Source organism: Tamandua tetradactyla, chromosome 1, assembly GCF_023851605.1.
Source record: "Tamandua tetradactyla isolate mTamTet1 chromosome 1, mTamTet1.pri, whole genome shotgun sequence".
Lineage (NCBI taxonomy): Eukaryota > Metazoa > Chordata > Mammalia > Pilosa > Myrmecophagidae > Tamandua > Tamandua tetradactyla.
Window position 1 is genome coordinate 134,430,664 of NC_135327.1, and position 21,318 is coordinate 134,451,981.

General features: G+C 35.5%; 1 protein-coding gene across 1 annotated transcript in view; it reads left to right on the plus strand.

Annotated features, from left to right (window-relative positions):
• The window catches only part of PCLO (piccolo presynaptic cytomatrix protein), a 440,945-nt gene that overhangs the window by 16,343 nt on the left and 403,284 nt on the right, over nt 1–21,318 (plus strand). The window contains exon 3 of the mRNA XM_077151839.1: nt 9,068–10,438. Within this exon, the coding sequence (XP_077007954.1) occupies nt 9,068–10,438 (1,371 nt within the window). The remainder of the gene's footprint in view (nt 1–9,067; nt 10,439–21,318) is intronic.

The window sequence follows — 21,318 nt, forward strand, 5'->3', positions numbered from 1 at the left end:
CATAAGCACCTTCTCATTTAATGTTCTTTTAATCAAGTGGTGTCCACATTTTAAAGGTGGCTAAATAGAGGGAGAGAGTCACAATTCATATTCTAAACATTTTGATCCCCTCGATGTTTCAAGCTGGTCATTAGATGGCTACTTAGAAAGTGGAAAGAATATGAGATTGATAATTGGAGAATCCCAACTCAGCTAGTTACTGGCTGCGTGATGTGGTCAAGTTACTTTATTTTTATGAGTATTTAGTTTTCTTATCTGTAGCATGAGAGCATTTATAAAGTAAAAATCACATCAAACAATTGAAATGCAAGTGCTTTGAAATTGAAACTAATAGCTAATCACTCATTATGATTGATCCTTATAAAAGTTCTTATGGGCAGGTAGGGATAGTGCCATTATTACTAGCCTATTTGTAGATTAGAAAACTTAGGCTAAGAATTTAAGTGATGTTTGAAAGGTCACAGGATCAGTTAACAGTAGATACCGTAGAATAAGCCTGATGTACTGACTTAAAATTTAGTATCTTTTAAAGGAGACCATGTTATTTTTAATCACTTATTTGATTCACCATACCATTTCCTAAATTTTTATGTGAATATGCATGTGAATTTTCCATATCCTTAAAGTTAAAAAAATTAACTTTCTAGGATGGAATTTATTTTTGGACTTTAGTATAAAAAAAATCGAGGTCTAAGAGCACTGTTTTTCATATCTTCCTACTCACTACTACCTAAACCAGTGTTTCATATTATGAATTCTTTTTAGTTCTCTAAGAAAGCTGTGAGCTCCTCTATGACAGTCACTCTACTAGATTTTGAGAGCTGAGATGATGAAGGTGCCAATTTTGACTGCTTATGGTCAATGGAACTGAGTCTAGAAGGAAAGACAGTAACTTAGCAAGCAAGATGAAATTTTGTTTTAAGAGATAATATAATAAAATATGTATGGATTAGACTTGATCTTACCTGAATAGAAAACATTAAATCACTTTCTGACACTTTATTCTCTTATCAAAAAAAGTATTTATTTTTTATCAATTGAAAAATGAGATTGTTCAGTTGAAAGCTTAGAACTACTATTAGAAATAGATTTCTCTTTATTTAAAACACTTAAAATAAACCAAGTAGTAGGCTTTATATGTGAACATGTGATTAGAAATTCTGTGATTGTGCTTACTGGGAAAAGTAGAATGTGTTTTTTAACTTACTGATAGAGGGCAGATCTGAAAAATGATCAGAAGGAAATAAATGGCACTGGAAAATGGATAGGATCTGTGAAAAAAATTTTTAAAAAATGTAAAGCTAATTATTATAAGTTCAAAATCAGACTTTCCTTAAATACATTCTGATAAATACATAAATACAACTCTATAAAATTTGACTAGTTTGCAAGTTAGAAAGTGTTTCCAATAGCAGAGAGTTAAAAAAGCTAAAGATCTTTTATAAAACATTATCTTTCTACACAAGATTTAATATATTTTAAGTATTTCATGTATTTTTAAAAATGTTTTAAATATATGAAAAAATATATTTCCTTTCCATGTCAACACACAAGTGATTGACTTAATTCCCATAAACATCTGATAGAATTTAAAGTTATGCTGTTTTCAGTGTACATAATGATTTCCTGTTTTTCTCTTTATGAGACTTTTGAATCTTTTAACTAATATAATTTCTTTTCTTTCTTTTTTTTTTTTTATTGCATAGACAGGCACAGGAATCGTACCGAGGTCTCCAGCATGGCAGGTTAGAACTCTGCCTGCTGAGCCACCGTGGCCTGCCCTATAATTTACTTTTCATTCTTCATTTTTAAATGTAATAAAAGGACAGTGCAATAAGCTATTCAAATAATTGCTTAAACTCTGTCTAATTGGAGCTATTGGATCATAGCAATGCAAAATTATGTGATGGCTCAAAGTATATCTTTATCAATTGAGGTATAACTTTGAATTCACCATGTGAGACAGTTTAGAAGTCCTCATATATAAGTTATGGAAATTCAGTTTCTTGACTTGAGAGCCTCCTCTCTTTGTGTAGTTGTAATATCATACAGCTAGACATTAATATCTATGTACTTTATTTATTTTGCAAATTGTGCTTTGGTGAGAGGGAAGTTTGCATGTTTGGGATCACATTGGCAAACATTAAAACATGTTTTTATCATTTGATCCTATTTTATGAGGATTTACAAGGTATTGCTAGCATTTGGTTATTATTATTATGCTATATAAAGAAAAAAGTGCTTGTTTACATTTCACAAAGTTTGATTATAGTTGCTGTTTCGTGCAGCAAAAAATTGTAATCCACTCTGTTTCTGAAAGGAAATATTCATCCAACTTTTGGATGAATTGCTTCAAATAAAATTGTTTTACTAAGTGGCTGAGCATTTCATCACAGTTCTGAGGAATGGTAGTATCTAGTTTTTAGCCTAAATAAATTATGCATTAATCTGCATAGCTAAAGATAACAACTGCAGTGAGCCATCTGCACCCAAACCACTGTCAGGAAGTAACTGCCTCTGTGAAGGAGGTCTTGTTGTTTGGGTGATCCTTGAATAGAAGAAAACATAATCTGCTATAAAACCTTAGCTTGATTTTCTATTTTAATATTGTTTCTTTAGACATTTTATCCCTAAGTAGTCTTTTGTCTGGTTATATTATATCTTTTTATGACATTTGAAATAAAATTCAAAATTCTAATAAGCATTTGAAGAGTATTTGGTGAGGAAGAGGTAAAAATTTTAGAAGAATTCATTATTAAATAATGTCTAAAATTTACCTGTTTTCTGTATTAGTTTTCCAGCTGCTAAATAAAACAAATGCCATACAACGGGTTGGTTTAACAACAGGAATTTATTGGCTCATAGTTTCAGAGGCTAAAAAACTTCTTTCTTCCCTGGGCCCAATAACTTCAAGGTAGTTTTGGGGTTTTCCTGGCTTTTTTATCACATGGGACTGCATGGAAGCATCTTCTTTCTCTTCTGAGTTTCTCTGACTTGTAGCTTCTTGCTTCTCCAATGTGAAATAAGGACTTCAGCCATATTGGGTTCAGCCCATCCTCATTCATTTGGGGCACATATTAACTAAAAACATCTTCAAAGTCCTTGTTTACAAATGAGTTCATACCCATAGGACCAGGGGTTGGGTCTAGAACGTGCCTTTTGTGGGAGGCATGATTCAATCTCCAACAGTTTCCAATACAGAGGTAAGAGTATGCATGAAAAAATTGTCATTGTCTATAAAAGTATAGAAGAGAGGAAATAATTGGTAAATACTTTAAAGCAATGCATATTTGAGTCTAAAGTGCTGTGGTTAAAACGATAGTTGTGGTAGCTGAAAAGGACAGAGTTTAATTAATGATATTATGATAAAGGAGGGAATTCAATGTGGACCATAAAGGATGGATAGGATTCAGTTAAAAGGAAGTGCAGCACATATTGAATGGGGACTCTTATGCAGGTGAGGGAGAGGATACTGCCTTAAGGGAGTAAATGTGCATTTAGATGTCAGGGTTTCCAGAAAAGTTTTAGTAATAATGAGTTAAGAAATAAGAATCCAACAAGTTTTATTGTACAAGACAAGATGAAAGCATGATAGAGGAGAACTTATTCAACAGCTAATGTGAATGGCATTATGAACACCAGCAAATATAAATTCCAAGCATGGTTGTTCTTTCTGATGTCCTATTATTCCAAGTGCCACTGCGGTGTACTTGGGCACAGTTTTCATTATGAGTCTCATGTAGTTTCTGTGTTGAAAACTTCTGGTTTGGAGCACTAATAAGGTGGTTGTTAGTCATTATGCCTTTTATACATGAAAGCATAGAGGTTTTCATTCTGTTTTGAAGCTAATAGCTAGATAATAGTTCTGAGAAGAAATATGCTTTAAATCTGGACCCCCAAAATTTTAATAACTCACTTCATTGTTTACATTAATTACCTTGAATTTTTTGAAGATATACATTTAGAAATTAGAATATAATTTTCTGGGTGATCAATAGTTTTGATACCTGTATTGGAAAGTGACTCCATTAATTGTAACTCTGTATGCAAAACTCACAATTAAATCTTTAGTGAATACCTCCTGAAACATTTAATTAATACATTTATGGACAGTGCGATGGTGTGACTCAGAGTTCTTACCTGCCATGCTGGAGACCTGGGTTCAATTCCTGGTGACTGCCCATGAAAAAAAAAAAAAAAAAGACATTTATGATTGTCCATAAAAGATCTTATCCCATGAAGTGAAATCACTATATTTCACAGCTCTGATTTATAACAAAAGCTCAAAATAGGGAGCCCAAGGTGGACCACGGTGGTTCAGCAGGCAGAGTTGTCACCTGCCATGAAGCAGACCCAAATTCGCTTCCCAGTGCCTGCCTGTGTGAGAAAAAAAAAAAAAAAAAGATAGGGAGTCCAAGGAAGTAGATTAAACAGTAAAGGTGTGTTGTAGTAATTATATGGAGGTCTACATTAGAATACATAATAATGCATTTTAATGGGTAGAAATCCTTTCTTACCCTAATTTATGTAGTGTTTTAAATCAAAAGACTAATGTGCATTTCTGTCCATAGAGTTAGTTGAATTGAAGTGGTCATTAAATAATTGTGTCTCTAGACCTTGAATTCCATTCATGCACCTCCACAAGAATATAAGTGGGAAAGCGAAAATGTTTGTTTTCCTTATTTGTCATCTAAAACCTAGATTTTGGAATAGGTGAGGCTTGAAATATTTGTCTAATAAAACTGCATTCTTCCATTTTAATGCCTGGATATTGAGGGAGGGAGTACATTCAGGATACATTGATTAGGTCTGTCCTGGTATTGCCACTTGCATTTCCTGCCTCCCACCATCTATCAAATGGCTATGGGTGTTAGAGAGGGACAGGTGACCTGGGAAGTTGTTTCTGTAATCTTTGTGTAAGTCTTTTGAGAATCAGGCTTGGACTTGGATATTAATCTGATTTTTGTGGTGTGGGATGAAGCAACAAGGACTAAAATCTTCCAAGACTCTCACCCATTGGCTACAGTGAAATGAAGAAAAGCTAGAACACCTCCATTATAGATCTGGGTAACAGGTGGAGCTGGCAGTAATTGGACTTAGTGTATGAGACAACGATGGTAGTGAATTCAGGTTCATCTTTGCTCAGAGGTAGAGATAGGGGCTTAATTTTGGAAGTGAGAAGCGACATAGTAATTGTCTCCAGGCACAGACAGGAAAAATATTTATGGTTTACAGTGTGATAATTATGGGGAAGTCTTTCCAGTTTGAATGAAAGGGGATAGACAGTCAGTAGTCAGAGGTATATAGAAGGTTGCAAGGGAGTATGACATGCAACCAGAAAACTAAGGCACAAACCTGCACACGGGCTTGGTAAACAATGGAGATTGGCAGAATAAACCCAGAGAGACTGTGGATTGAAGAGCACAGTTAAATATTTTCAATTAGTTTATTTAATTCCAATGAGCTATAAATACATTTGTTAACATCTGTGGTGCTTAAGAGGGTCAGTTAGACGCTGAGGGGAGAGGCAAGGGGATGAGAAGACTATGAGGAGAAAGTTCCTTATCTTTTGTTGCTTACAGTCTTTAGAGAGATATAGAACTGAAAATAGTAGAAAATGTAAGTGCTAAGATAGGAATCCAGCAAATTTATATGTTTTGAATTTCTTGCAAAAAAAAAACTAACTTTATTTCACAGGTAGTGAAGCATTGAGGTTTAAGAAGTGGTTAGAGTCAATCACTTATATTTGCTGTAAGCAGACTACTTCTGGTGGACATAAAAAGTGCTTGAGATGATGAGGGGGCCAAATGAGGGACAGTGAAAGAGCTAATGGGGAGCTAATTTTCACAGCAATACAGACACTGCTTGGAGAATAATTGAGAATATGGTAAGAATATTGCAACAAAATTTCTAATTGGAATGCCCAAGGGGGCTGTGGTGCTATTATTAATTGTTACTCTCCCTAAGTGCATCGTGAGACATGACTAATAAGAAAGTGGAAGGTGGATCACGAATTACTGCTAGGGCAGATCATGGACATTTTCATTGTATGGGAACCTCCTTTTCTTTTTTTTTTTGGTCTTTCTTTGCTGTTGGATCAGGGAATTGGAAATGCTGCTGTTTGCAGTACTAGTCTATTAAGTGCTAAGATAATAAACATTTCTATCCTCAACAGATTTGTCCAATAGAATTAAATAAAAAGGAGGCTCTTTCTAAAAATCCTAAGAGAATAAAAAGCTTTTCATATTGTTATAGGTATAAACAGTGATATCAATCTATATTCTGGCAACAAAGAGGAACAGTAGATAATCAAATATCTTTTATGTATTGTTTATCACATTGAAGAAAATGTGATCATTAAAAGGACAAAAAAAATGGGGTAGTAGAGTCTATTCAAGAAAAGGACTCATTAAGAGAACAGCAGAATTCTCTTCCTGTGGAAGGGCAGTGGCCTTTTTTCCCTTCTGCCTTTTCCTACCTCTTTCTTTTGCTTAGGTGGAACCATAGTCACGTGCATTTCCAAACCATAAATAGCCCTTTGATTTTGGAAAAAGGACAGACTAGAATATGGTTTCCAGGCTTAATGTACAGCATACATTAGACATGTGGTTATGCTCTAATTCTGCTGTTGTCCGAAGTTGAAATTAGAGTTTACTGACTGGCTATGCATGAAACTCTAATGTTCCATTGCAAAGAGACTTAAAATTTTATTGATGACACTGAATGCATCCAGAGAAATATTTCAGGGGCAAAAAAGGGAAGCAGCAGGAAAAAAGGAAAGAAAGAATCATCACAATGTCATCAGATATTTAGTATAGACACTTATTTATATATTATATATCTATAGAATCTGTTTTTATATTATGTATTAATTTGTTTATTTGTTCCTTATCTGACTGTTTCATTGCAGGCTCCATTAGGAAAGGGATCATTTTTTAACTTTTTTATTGAATAATATAACATATATAAAGCAAAGAAAGAAAATAGTAATTTTCAAAACGCTCTTCCGCAAGTAGTTACAGAACAGATCCCATAGGAAAGGATTTTTGACCCTCTTTTTCAGTGGTTCATGCTACATAGAAGGTGCTCAGTAAATATTTCAGTAAAGGAATGAATGAGTGAATAAATTTTACATCCGCTCGACTGTGACACTTGTTAAAAAGAATGAGAGCCCATTGGTGATAATGAAAGTTAGTCACTAACTTTAGTTTGTAATTTAAAGTGGTTAATATGGTTTCAGATTATGTAGAATTGATTTTTTTAATAGAAAAAAAATGATACTACACACAACAAATTAGTTATTTAACTGTATCCTTCTTCTTTTTACTTGCCCAGCTGCATGATTATGAGGTTAGGTAGTATTTTGTAATGCTGTGGAAGAAAACAAATGAAAAAAATTAAATAGCAGAAGCACAAAATTGGCAATGATAATAGGGGTGCTAGGTGGGTGGACAAAGGCATATTTATAGAGGAATTACCCTTTATTAAAAAGTAGCAATTGAGTGATTATGTTAGGATTTCAAATATGTATATGTATAAAAATCATGTTTTAAAATATTTCAAGCATGCAGAAAGGTAAAAATAAAAATATAATGATAGAAAGGTGTGCAACATCTATATAAAAACCAAACATAAAGAACATCCAAGTACCTACCAACAATATTTTAAATTACCATTTTCCTTTTTTGATTCAGATTGTTATACAGAAATGCATTTCAGAAATACATACGTTTCCTTTAACTTTCTCCAAAAAAAGTTTGCATTCTGTAAGTTTGTGGAATAAGCCTTGTTAAACTGTTGCGTAAGTTTAAATATTTTCAATGCCGTTTTTTATTTTAAAGTTATTTGAATGAATTGAAAAGGTTCAGTGTAGTTTTAATTTTTTTTAAATTCAGATGTTAATGACAAACTATCAGACAATGAAGAAGTTAAAACATTTAGGAATGATGAATTCAATTTCATTTCAAAAAGAAATTATTTGAAGATCAAAAATATTTTGGTTTGCCAGCCTACCACTTCACAGTTTTGTGCTGTGGAAAATTTTCCTGGTACCTATACTTCTTGTCTTTATTACTTACTGTGCAAAGGACTTTGGTGACTTGGGGAGGTGGGTGGCTGGGGGGGTATAGAATGATAGTAGAATTTAATGTTGTAAATACTTTATTTTGGCAATATTTAATTTTTTAATAATAAGCATCTATTATTTTAGAATAATAAAAATGGTAAATGTTAAATATAGGTGCTTTTAAATGATTTTCTGATATATGGTAACAAATTCAACATCTTTTCACAATGGATGAGATATGAAAAAAGGGCATGCACTTACCTATGCATATTATATATTTGTATATATATCACAAGTCAAATACATTTATATATAGATAGATCACAAGTCAAATAAGTGTATTGCTTACTTTTATCCTTCTTTCAAGTTCGTGTATAAAATTTATAAAGAAACAATGTTTTCCCTGTTAGATCATGTTCCTTATGATAATTTGAGGGGATAGCAATATTTTTTCTTTACTCTCAGAGAAATTTTCTCTTTCTAATCAGCGTGGTTAACCACCTTTTGTTTTCACATATTTGAATATATCACCTCAGAGAGCAAAGTAATGCTCTGCTAACTTAAGAAATTAGAGATGTTCCAATACCAAGCCTAACCTGGGCTTTTTGACTAAAACTGCTTGTGAGCCATGGATAGCAAAAATATCTAACATCATTTATTTATAGAATATATTATAACTAGTGTTTTTCTTATATATGCTTTTCTATTTCTGTTGATAATCAAACTTTGAGTAACTCAAAGGCAAAGAATAACAAAATTAATGTTGGTAGAAAAATATATCTCTATGTTGATTTTTACTTTTTATTTTCCTCAAAATAGTGTTTTGGTATCTGAGGTTCATTAATTGTATTTTAATGTAATTAAATGTTTTTATTTGACTATAAATTGGTTAAAATAAGTTGGTATTTTATGCCTTGAATGATGAAAGACAGTTTCAAATGGTACTGTGCAGCTTTTGTTTTAGTGTTATCTCAGTGACCATTGTTTTTATATTATTTCTAGATAAAAGAATGGCTCTGTTTAAACTGTCAGATGCAAAGAGCTCTAGGAGGTGATCTGGCTTCAATTCCGTCATCACCCCAGCCCAAACCGAAGACTTCCCCTGTTATGGTGAGCAAATCATCCCTCCAGTCACAGCAGACTTCTCCAAAGAAGGATACTGCACCCAAACAGGATATCTCAAAGCCACCTGAGTCTAAAAAGCCCTCACCACTAGTGAAACAACCAACCCTTCATGGTCCTCCCCCAGCTGTGGCCAAGCAGCCTTCTGTGGCAGAGTCCTCAGTCCCACCAGCCCCGCCCGAAGGGCCTTCTCTCCCTCCTGAGCAGACCAAGGTCACTGCGGCTGATGATAAATTAAAGCGGCCCAAAGTGGGTAAGCCTGCTCCAGACACTGTGTCTTCGTCATCGTCAGCATCCCAACCTGACATTCCGGACTCCAGAGTGCTGTCACATGCTCCGGAGAAAACAACTCCTTCTCTGAAAACAGACTCTGCCAAACCTTCACAAAGTTTTCCACCAACAGGCGAAAAAGTCACACTGTTAGATTCTAAAGCCATACCTCGACCTGCATCAGATTCGAAACTTATTTCCCATCCTGGGTCTAGTTCAGACATTAAAGGTCAAAAACAAGTTGATCCCAAGAAAGCACAAACCAAAATGAGTCCTAAACCAGATGCCAAGCCAATGCCAAAAGGGTCCCCGACCCCCTCTGGTGCACGACCTATTACTGGCCAAACTGTTCCCAAGTCTCAGCAGCCCCCAAAGCCTCAAGAGCAGTCGAGACGCTTCAGTCTGAATCTTGGAAGTATCACTGATGCCCCTAAATCACAACCTACAACTCCTCAAGAAACTGTGACTGGGAAACTCTTTGGGTTTGGAGCATCGATCTTCAGTCAGGCGTCAAATTTAATTTCTACAGCAGGTCAGCCTGGACCTCATTCACAAAGTGGACAAGGGGCCCCAACAAAGCAAGTCCCTCCCTCACAGCCACCTACTTCTCAGGGGCCACCCAAATCCACAGGTCAGACACCACCAGCACCTGTGAAAGCTACACCTGCGAAAAAGGAAGCTAAAGCTCCAGCAGCTGAGAATTTAGAGTCTAAAGTTGAACAAGTTCCAACAGTAAAAAGAACAGAAACGGAAAAGAAGCCTCAACTTACCAAGGATAGCAAACCTCTAGGGGCTGAGCCTCCAAAGGCTGTTCTTCCCCCTAAACCAGAGAAAACCCCTAAACCAGAATCAGCCTGTCCTCTCTGCAAAACTGAACTCAACATAAATTCCAAGGATCCTCCTAATTTCAGTATTTGCACTGGATGCAAGAATCGGGTGTGTAATCTCTGTGGATTTAACCCTACACCACATTTGACTGAGGTAAGCTGCACGTGTGTTTAATTTGGATGTTCAGGTATCAGTGTTTATTCTGAAATATTTTGATACCAAATTTCTCAACAAAAATGTATTTCTGATGAATGGAACTAATCAATAGTGATATCTTAGAACTTCCAATTATTAAATGTTCACTCGATTCTTAAGAATTCATGTAATTTATATTTATTTGGGTTAATACACCAGAAGTAAGAAGATGAAATAAGTTGACAACCTAAAATAACAATTTTCCCAATCATTTAAATTAAAGGCATACAGCTTTGAAGAGATACTTAGTTTTTGTTTGTTTGTTTGTTTCTTATGGGTAGTCACCGGGAAACGAACCTAGGTCTCCGGCATGGCAGGCGAGAATTCTGCCACTGAGCCACTGTCACACACCACCTGAGATACTTGTTTTTGACATATAAATGCCAAATAAGAGTTGTCATTTTCTTTTCTCGATTTCTTTACTTGTGTCAGTCTCTTGAATGCATTAAAAAGGAAAAAGTTTCATTGGTTGCAGATCTATAAACAACATGAAAACTGCTACTTTACTAAAAAAAATAAGAACTTTGTGTAAGTTAATATTTCTGCTTGGTGGAAAATAGTGACTTGAACTTATTATGTCTAGGTTTTTTATAATTCAGTTTGAGATATTATCTAGCACCAATATAATATAATAGGGCACTTTAGTAGGAACTGTGGAAAGAACTAAAATACATAGATTTCAGTAGTTAATGTCAGGGACTTAATTGTTTCCTATGAGATGACAGGACCACTTACTCCACAGTGTAAATGATAAAAAGCAGATGGCAAGTTTCTAGCTAATATAGTTATGAAAGAATGAATCTATAAGCATGTGTAGCATGTTAATACTATTAGAATATTTGAATCTTGCAAGACAGGAGTTTAAACACTTAGCTGTTTTAAGAAGCACTTAGGGAATGGCAAAACAATGTTTAATTTTTTTTTACACAAATCAAAAATACTTAAGCTTTGTTTTAGTTCATGGTTCTTGATTTTACAATTCTTTGAAATGGGAAAATCAAATCGATGTTGGCCTCTATATAGAAGAAGTTTTAGGGTTTGTTTGTTGTTGTTTTGGTTTTTTTTGTATGCTTTTTGAGTTAATTATATGTTCTTAGGAAAAAACCATAAAAGATTTTTACTTTTTACTTTAGGAAGACAGGTTGCTTTGACATAATATTTAATGCCATATGAAAACATTATCTTTACGGACTTGGGCAGATCTTTATCCTCTTTTAGCTTAATGAATAATGTTAACCAAGATCCATTTTAAAGGTGGTTGAAAGCTGGTTTCTCTCAGCATTCCATGAATGGTAAGAACTATAATTATTATTTGCAGTGTTTTGGAGTTTTGGATTCAAGTTAAAGGCAAAGCAAAAAACAAACCTTAAATTTATTTTGCATTTTTAGTAGAGCTGTATTTCATGTGAATTCATGCAGAGGGCAATTTTATTTTTTCCAGTACAATTGCATTATTTTATAGATTTAAAAAAATTATACCCTTTAATGAGAAGCCTTATGATATCACCAAAATACAGTTAAACAGTTATGAAAGAAACTGCAGCACTAAATGCAAGCTATAATTTCTGCATTTAAATTGTGTTTTCAGCACATTAAAAAAAGTGTTTGCAGTTGGTAGAGGACTACAACTAAGAAATATATATATTTTTTTGGACTGTAGGTGATTATTTGAATTCTGTCAATGTTAGTGTGAAATGAGAGCCCTTAGGTAGAGAGATAATAAACCTTTCCTGGACATCTTTGTTTTCTATGTGCTGTAAATTATATTTTGGAGGTAGAAATTTGGAACGATTGGTTGTATTGAAGCAGAGAATTACAAAGGACACCTGTGAAGTTTCATCATTTGAATAGGTTGAAAATATAAATGGTCTCATTTGTTTAGCTTGTTTAGGTGAGGTTTTATTTAAATCCAAGCAGTGGGACTTAGATGATCTGCCATGGTTCACACTGTTTTGCTCTGCAGTAATTTCTTCGAATATGGAAGTTCATGTTTCACAAAAATGAATAGTGTTCCCAGATCACCTTGACGTGTCCTAATCTCTGTGAAGTTTTCCCTTACTGTCAGGCCTTTGTGTCCTTTAGTTTCTAGGTAAAGTCCAGTGGCTGACCTGGCATCAAGGGAATGGCTGAAGCTTAGCCGAGTTAATCCACATTGAAACAGTACTTGGTAATACTTTAAAGGACTTTAGAGGACTGGCAGAAAGGGTTGAAAACAAGAGCATGATGTGTTGCCTACATATATGTATATATGTATATGTGTTTGCATATGTAAACATATATTTGAGATGTATATGTATGTGGATATATGATATATACTCATCAAATTTTAAATAGGATTAATGGATTTATGGTGTGATACCAGTGTTCACACCACTAATCTCTCCCCATTTCCCTCTGGAAAGCATCTTTTTTCTGATCTTTAATTTATTTTACTCTTTCTTCATGCTGCTTGTGATATTTGCTTTATGATCAAGTATTTCCTGATGGGCTGGTTACTGTAATTTCACACTATTTCAGAGAGCACATTCTGAAAATACTTAGATTTTATGCCTGATATATGAAGAAATGGACGTTCTCAAGAAAGTATTCAGCATTTCATTTTTTTTTTGTAATAAGGCATATTTAGTTCTCTGAAAAGTCTTTGTTCCTATGACACTAATCGGTGGGAGGCAGGACACCTTTCCCTGTTGGAGCTACCTGCCCTCCCCTTTTGCTACCTTGTTCCTCTAGGCGTGAGGAGGGCCGGTTGCAGTGTGTGCTGGGTTGGGAAGCTGTAGTAGTCCCATCCTCCCCACCCATTAATCAAACACACCTGTCTCTAAGGCTGTTTCCATTTCTCAGAGGCTACATCCCCACTGCACCTGAAGATGGGGCTCGGCTAGGCTTAGCCTAAGCTTTCCCATTTAATTGTTTGATGAATCGTTTGTATAAATGGTACCATAGTCTGTTAAACTGGGTTAGCAAAAATAAATAAATAAATAAAACAAAACTTTTAGGTTTTCATTATGTCAGCTCAAGAAAGATATTGTCCAAGAGGTTTTAAAAATGGTAGTAAGTCTTTCAGAGAGAGTGGTCATATAGAATTTGGAAGCATGCTGAGAAAAACAGCCTAGGTTGGCAATTAACCTAGTGAATGTCTATCATTCATGTTCAGTTGCAATGCAAAAGGAGTCATATTTACTCAAAGTTAGTAATTATTTTATTATTTTTACTAATCATTTAAAAAGAAACTTGTAGGCTATGAAAATAAGACTTAAAACTAAAAATGTTTCCTCATGCTTCAGGAACTCCTAAAATCACAATTGAGCTTCCTTAGTAAGGTTATATTCGAGGTTTAAAGGATGCAGGGATAACTAGCATATGTTTGTCACTAGGCAACAAATGAGCCTTTTGAGCAGATTTGAGGCCCAGTGTGTAAACAAGATCCCTTCTGCTTTCTCCATCAATTACTCAAGAATGGCCAATGGGGGATGTGTTATTACATGTCTTTGGTAAAAATCTTGCTTTGCTTTAAAGATCAGTATTTAATACATTAAAAATTATATATGCAATTCTAAAAAGCATTTAAGTTTGTATTTAAAAATAAATTAAAGTAAGGGCTAAATGAGTGATCAAAAATCTAAGGAGAAACAAATTATCTCCTTTTCAATAATTAGTGTCAAAAGAATTACATAATAAATATCTAGATTCTGTGAGACAATTTCTCGCATCCATGGCAAAAGTGGTCACCTGATGACTGTTTTGGTCTAACAAAGAATGTTTATAAACTTGCCTGTAGAAACAAACTTTTCAGGCATTCATTTTTAGAAAAATTTGATGTTACCTTTTTATTACGTGATATTTTGGTGAAAGAAATCCAAATGTGGATTTAAAGTAAAGATCTATCCTTGTTTAAGAAAACTTGAACACATAAGTAATTTTCCCATTAGTCTTTTTTTTTATGCTTTTGTATATCATCAATTTTCTATTCCACATGGTTGTTCTGTGTCCCAATCTTAATATATACTTAAATAACATTTTCCCATTGATAAAACACTTATTAAATATACTTCAAAATGATTTTAAATATTGTTCAGTTCTATGGATAACTATTGTTTCATATTCATTCTCCTCTGGCAGGAATTTAAGTTGTTTAAATTCTGTTCATTTGAAATAAGATGAACTTTTTAATATACATAAGGTGAACATAATATTTGTATGTATTTTTAACTATTTCCTAAGGAAAGCATACTAATTTTAGGTTCATGGAATCAGGGGAGAAGGACCCTAGGGTGTCTAATTCTCTTTAAGATGTGATAGTAGCTGACATTGCAACCACTGGTATATGTGATTGCTTTCTCACTACAGCCTCTCCAAATCTGAGTATCATGTACAATGAGTTCTGTTCATTTTGAACAACAAAAAATATATACTATTGTTGCTTTGGTTTCTATTTCTTTGATTACCAGAAATGCTATTTAAACCTTAAATTTAAATAGATGATTCTAATTATGATCCAGACAAAGCATTGTACAGATATTGTTGGAAGAGGTGCTTTGATAGCAATTGTGCTATTTGTTTAGTTTTGGTGCTATTTGTTTGGCCAGGCCTGTATGAAAGTCATTATTTCTGACACTTTTTTCACCACCATCTTGTGGGGTAGGAATTATCCTTTCTTTAGGGATTGGGCAAATGAGCAGTTGTATGATGTAGTTCTCAAACTGCAGAGGTATAATTTGTAGCCTGAGACCTTGCTCTTTCTACTATACATGTATAAATAACCTAGAAAACTGGATAACAAATGTCACCTGCTCTGTGCTCTCTTTCCTAAGAGAGTCAGGGGGTGATTACTAGGATTTTAATACCAACAGATTTATAAATATATAAATCAAATTCATTTGGGGCCCATGGACGAATAGTGGTTGTATTATTTGGTTCAGTTTAGAAGATCAGGGTAGATTTAGATGTTCAGAAGCATAGAAGACAGCATCATTCTGCCTGGTTTTTTTCAATTAAGTCTGCTAGTTGGTCAGTACTTACGGGTGAAAGCATATGGCTGGGGGATTAAATTGTATGTTCTTGCCTTCTTATATAGCAAATGTCAGGGTATGAAACATACTTCTTTCAGCTGTAATAAATGCTATTGTATTCCTGCCAATGCATGCAAACACTTTACCTTCTGAAAATGATGATTCTAAGTTGTTCACTTGGTGGTGATTGCTGTTGCTAAATCATTGCTTCTGCTAAATTTTTTGTATAGTGTCCTTTGTTACATTCCCAGGAATAGAATTTCTGGGTCAACAGTTATAAATATGGCTGTCCATAATGGTTGTATCAGTTTATGTGTCAACAGCTTTCTGTCAGTGCTACCATTTTTTTATGGATGCGTTATTTGATAAGATAGTCACTCGCCACATGTAGGTAATGAGCACTTGAAATGTGACTAGTCCAAGCTGAACTGTGGTGTATAATACACACCAGATTTCAAAGACTTAGTATGAACAAAAGGAATGTAAAATATCTCACTAGTAATTTATGTTGATTAAGTTTTGAAATGATAACATTTTGAATGTACTGTCTTAAATGAACTCTATAAGTATTATCCTTTTTAGATCGCCTATTCTTCCTCAATGATTAAGGCTCAGTTCTGGTCTTGATTAGGCTATCTTTTTCTATCGCTCCTTTCTTCAGTTTCAACCTTGTCCTCACTGATCTGATTCTTGTCTTTTATAGTGGTAATTAATATTTCTAAAACTGTGTTGGGTCCCTAAGGCTTTTTGTGGCTACTTCTGAATTCAGTTAAGTCCCATCACTTTTTTGTATGATTTTCTTCCTTAAATATTGCAGCTATGGCTTCCTTTTTGTCATTTAACTTTGCAATTGCATATGCATGCACTGCATTATGCTGCTGTGTAAGATATGCCTCTTTCTCTTTACACAGGAAAAACAAATATTTTTATACTTGTTGCATTCTTCCAAGGATCATTTCTTTATATTACAAGAGATAACTGGTTCTTTTTTTGCTTGCTGTACTGAGAAGATAGAGGACTCTCCTTAGCAAGAGATGCATGGTATGGTCAAAGGATCAATGCTGTCAAGTCCTGCTGATCAGCAGTAAGCAATACCTACACTGCTGACCAGTGTACTGTGACCAAACCAATCTTTAGGTCAGGTCATCCTCTATTTTCCATCGATTCCTCTGATTCCAAATGATTCCTCTATTCTTTTCTTTCAGAACTCTTAGGTCTATCTATACTGTGTTCTTTGGGCAAGAAACATTAGATTTTGGATCAAACATGACCAGAAGTCTGAGCTACACAGACTGTTAGAGCTTGAATACATCATCTGGTCCAATATTTTCTTCCTTTGTTTTCTTGAAGGCCATTACATTTAGTTTTTAGGCTCTATCCCAATAATTTGAAATACAAAGTAATACTTCTTCATTATAGCAATCCATAAAGTGCTGAAATGTATGAAGAAAAATGAATAGCTTCCTATTCTCCATGTATTTCATGTCAGTAATTTAGTCTTTATTCAGCTATGCTTTTTTATTTTTTGCTTTTTGTTTGTTTGCTTTCATAATGCATATACATAGTGATGTGTAGAAGGGTTTGGGGTTTTTAAGTTTTGTGACTAGCTAGGTTTTTAAATAATCTATTTATTTTGAAATGAATATGTGGTTTTACTATACATATTTTCATTGAATTCTTTCCTCACTAAGCCTTCCATGTCGCGTAGCGGGGAGGGCAATGATTTCACTTGCAGAGTTGGGCTTAGAGAGACTGAGGCCACATCTGAGCAACAACAGAGGTCCTCCAGAAGTAACTCTTAGGCATGCCTATAGGTAGTCTAAGCTTTTCCATGACCTACATAAGCTTCACAAGAGTAAGCCTCATGATTGAGGATATGGCCTATTGATTTGGGTTTCCCTAAAGTTTGACACAATATCAGGGGATTCCCTGATGGTAAGGTTTAGTAGTTCCACATTCTTTCTCCCATCCCTCAGGGGACTTTGCCAATACTTTTTGATTATCTGCTTGATATACTCTAGGATGTTACATTACATTAAACTATTCAGGAGTAAAGGACCTCTTTCTTATTCTGGGCTCCCTGTGTTTCAGTTGTTCAAATGAGCTATACAGATAAGTTGAGTTAGATAATGCACTACAGATAATTTCAGTTCCAGACCAAGTAAAACTTTCTTCCATTGGTCTCAAAGAGTATATGTGGTTCTAAAATATAAACATTGTCTTCCTTACTCCTATGTTCTGAACTACATTGACCCCAACCTGCTCAGCTTCATTCTTATCTCTAAATATCAGTTTATATATATAAAACAGCCTCTCAAAATCCAGAAATAATAATCACCACTCCGGACTTGATGTGTCTGCTCTAAAAGCTTATAATCTTCACCGCTGTTTTCTTATAAGCATTTTCTAAAGGTGACCAGACCGTTCTTTTTCTTTTGTTTCTGGCTTATTTTGTCTCACCAGATGTCCCACATAATCATTCACACCGTTGCATGACTCATGACTTTGTTCCTTCTCGTAGCAGCACAACCTTCATTCATAAGTACACACCATCATTCGCCAATCTACTTCTCCGTCAGGGCATCCTTCAGCCACCTACATTCATAGTCTCCCTCGCTTTTAAAGTAAAGTTTTGCTGGATAAAAAATTCTTGGCTGGAACTTTTTATCTCACAGAATTTTAAATATACCGTATCACTGCCTTTTCACCTCGATAGTGCCTGTTGAGTAGTCTGAATTTATTCTGATGTGGTTTCCCTTGTATGCAGTGAACTGCCTTTCTCTTGCTGCTTTCAGGACTTTCTGCTTCTCTTCAGCATTTGACAGCCTGATTAATATGAGTCTTGGAGCGGGTCTATTTAGATTTATAAGAATTGGGAAGTTTCCCAATTATTATCTCCTCAAATAATCTTCCTAGCCTTTTACTCTTCTCTTCTGCTTCTGGGACAGCAAAGATTCTTATATTTGTGTGTTTCACATTGTCCATCATTTCCCTGATCCAATTTCAATTTTTCCATCTTTTTCACCATTTATTCTTTTCCGTGTTTGATTCAGTTGTCCTTTCCTCTATTTTGCTTATTCTTTCTTCTGCTGCTTCAAATCAGCTGCTGTGTGTCTCTAGCATATTTTTTTATTTTATCTACAGCATCTTTCATTTCTGTAAGAACTGCTATTTTTCATTTATTCTTTCAAATTCTTCTTTATGCTCTCTCAGTGTCTTCTTGATGTACTTTATGTCTTTAGTCAACCTTCTGAACTTAGGGGATTTGTTTGAACATCTTTAAATAGTTGTTCCAAATTCTGTGTCTCCTCCAGTGTTTTAATTTGGTCATTTGTCTGGGCCATATTTTCTTGCGTCTTCATGAGCTTTGTGATTTTCTGCTGCCTTCAAGGCATTTATTTGATTATCTTGATAAAGTTATTTTGAAATTTGATTTCCTTTGCTTGTCTAAGACTGTGTAGTTGCTAGAGTTTGCACTTAAGGTCTCCTTTTGCATTTGGCTTGTCAGTAATTCCCTGCCAAACCAAGGCTGAGACCTCATGTAGGAGGTGCAACTTTGAAGATGTGTTAACAGCTAGGCAGAAAGGCAGTTTGCCAGACTGCACTATCCATGTCTTTCCAGCAGATGGTGTCCTTGGGTCACCTCTTCCTACTGGGCCCAACTTTCCCTGACTAAATCAGTCAGCTGGGCTGTGACCCAACCAGATACAAAGTCACTTAAAGCCACAGGTCTCCATGCGCAGTGAACGCTGGGGGTAGTTGGGCAACGTGCCCCTTGGTGGAGAATCTGCTTCTGGGCACAATGGATCTGGTGATGCCAGGCTCCTATGTGGAATGACCGTGGGCTGTGGGACTAAGTATTTCAACTATCCTGCCCACAGACAGCTTGGAAATGCCTGGTGGTGCGGCGTAGCTTGCTTCCACATTCCCACCTCTCTACCCATGCATGCCATGACTGCCCCAGGCCTCTGTTGAGAAAGGATAGAAGCAGTGGTACCTGGAGAGTCTTTTTGCTGGCCAACTGTCGGATCAGCCTAGCTATATGTTACCTCCCTCCTCTGGAGGGGAGGGCCACCTGGTCTCTGCCAAAACCAGGTGCCCAAAGCAGCCTGCCTCAGGAGTGGTGGGTAGGCACTGTGCTCTACAAGGTCTCGTGCAAAGGTGCACCAAGTCTGCTGGCTTCTGGGTTTCCCACAGGAGCTTCCATCTGCATAGCTGAGAGAGAAGATCTCTCAAGCTGATATGGTGGTGGGAGTATGGGAGTGTGCGGCTCCGTCAGCTTCTGCTCTGGCCTGCACATTGCAGCCCACCCCAAGTGCAGGTAAAATCACCCCATCCTCTCAATCATAACTTCTCTACTTTTTCATCCAGATTCTCCTTTTATAATGTAGCAGTCCCCTCTGGTCATTCGTACCCTGAAACTGCTGTCTTGATCATTTTTCTGTGACTTCTCTAGTTGTTACCTGGAGCAGGGGTAAGAACTCAATCTATCCTATTCTGCTTCTACCTGGAAGTCTACCTAAGGCTTTTTATGAGGACTTTCAAAATCCTTGCAGCCAATATTGGATAAAACAATTAAACCTCAAACTATCTATAACTACAAGTACAACTCTACTAGCATGAAACTTGCATTTCACTCTATATATAATTTGCCTAAATGCTATGTTTCCTTTACTGAACAAACGTGTATTGATTACCTACCACATGCAGCCATTTTGCTAGTACCAAGGAGACTAATTCCTTGTCCTCAAGGGGCTCATAATTCTAGTGAGCGTGTACAAGTAAATAGACAATTGCACCTGAATAAGAATCCTGACTGGAGTACATGGGAGGAAGAAGTAGAGGCCAAGGTGAAGTGACATTTGAAATGCATCTCAAGGAATAGATAGGAGTTATCCAGCTGAAGATTTGGGCAAGCAGAGAGTGTTCAAGATATGCAGAAGTATGGATAATTGAAAGTACCTACTTTGTTCTTGGAGTTGAACATAGTTGTACATGACAGAAGGTTAAGGGATTCAGTAGAAAGTGATAAAGAAGGAGACTGCAGAAATAATCAGAAATATTTTTAGAGGATGAATTTTGAGAAACTGAGTTTCCCCAAATAAGCCACACAGAATCTATTGCAATGGCAAGGATGAAAAGTAAGGACTCACATAAGACTTTCATTGTGAGAACAAGAAAGATATTTAGCAGGTAGAAATGGTAAGAGTAGAAAGCCTATCACTTGTGGGAAGTGAAAGAGAAAGAGTAGCCCAGAATTACTTTGAGGACTTATGGTGCCTTTCACTATGGCAGGGAACACATAAAGAGAAACACAAGGGGAAAAGATGATAAATCCTAAATGGGACATGTTGAATATGAAATTTGTGGTTTAATGGAAATGTCCCCTAGATAATTTAACTTACGACTCTAAGAGCAAAGGAAAGAATTCTAGGAGTAAGAAAGTACAGGTACTAATTAAAATGCATTTAATATTTAACACACTGTTTCCTGAGCAATATATGTCAGAACCTGTGCTGAAATAGATTATCTTATCTAATCCTTGCAACTAGATTCAGAGGTCATTGCTCCATTCTACATTCCTTCTACTTCCACTCATTCAGAAATGTTTGCTATATGTGCCAGACACTATTCAAGACCAAAAGCATGCAGCAACAGAGGACAAAGCTCTTGCCCCTATAAGATTAACTTTCATAAATAAAAATCTGAAGAGACGTGACTCACCTCAAATCATACATGTGGCTAACAGGTGGTAGGACTAGAATTTGAACCCAGTTTTAATTCAAGAATCTGACACTTTAACCATTACGCCATGTGTGGTAAATATTA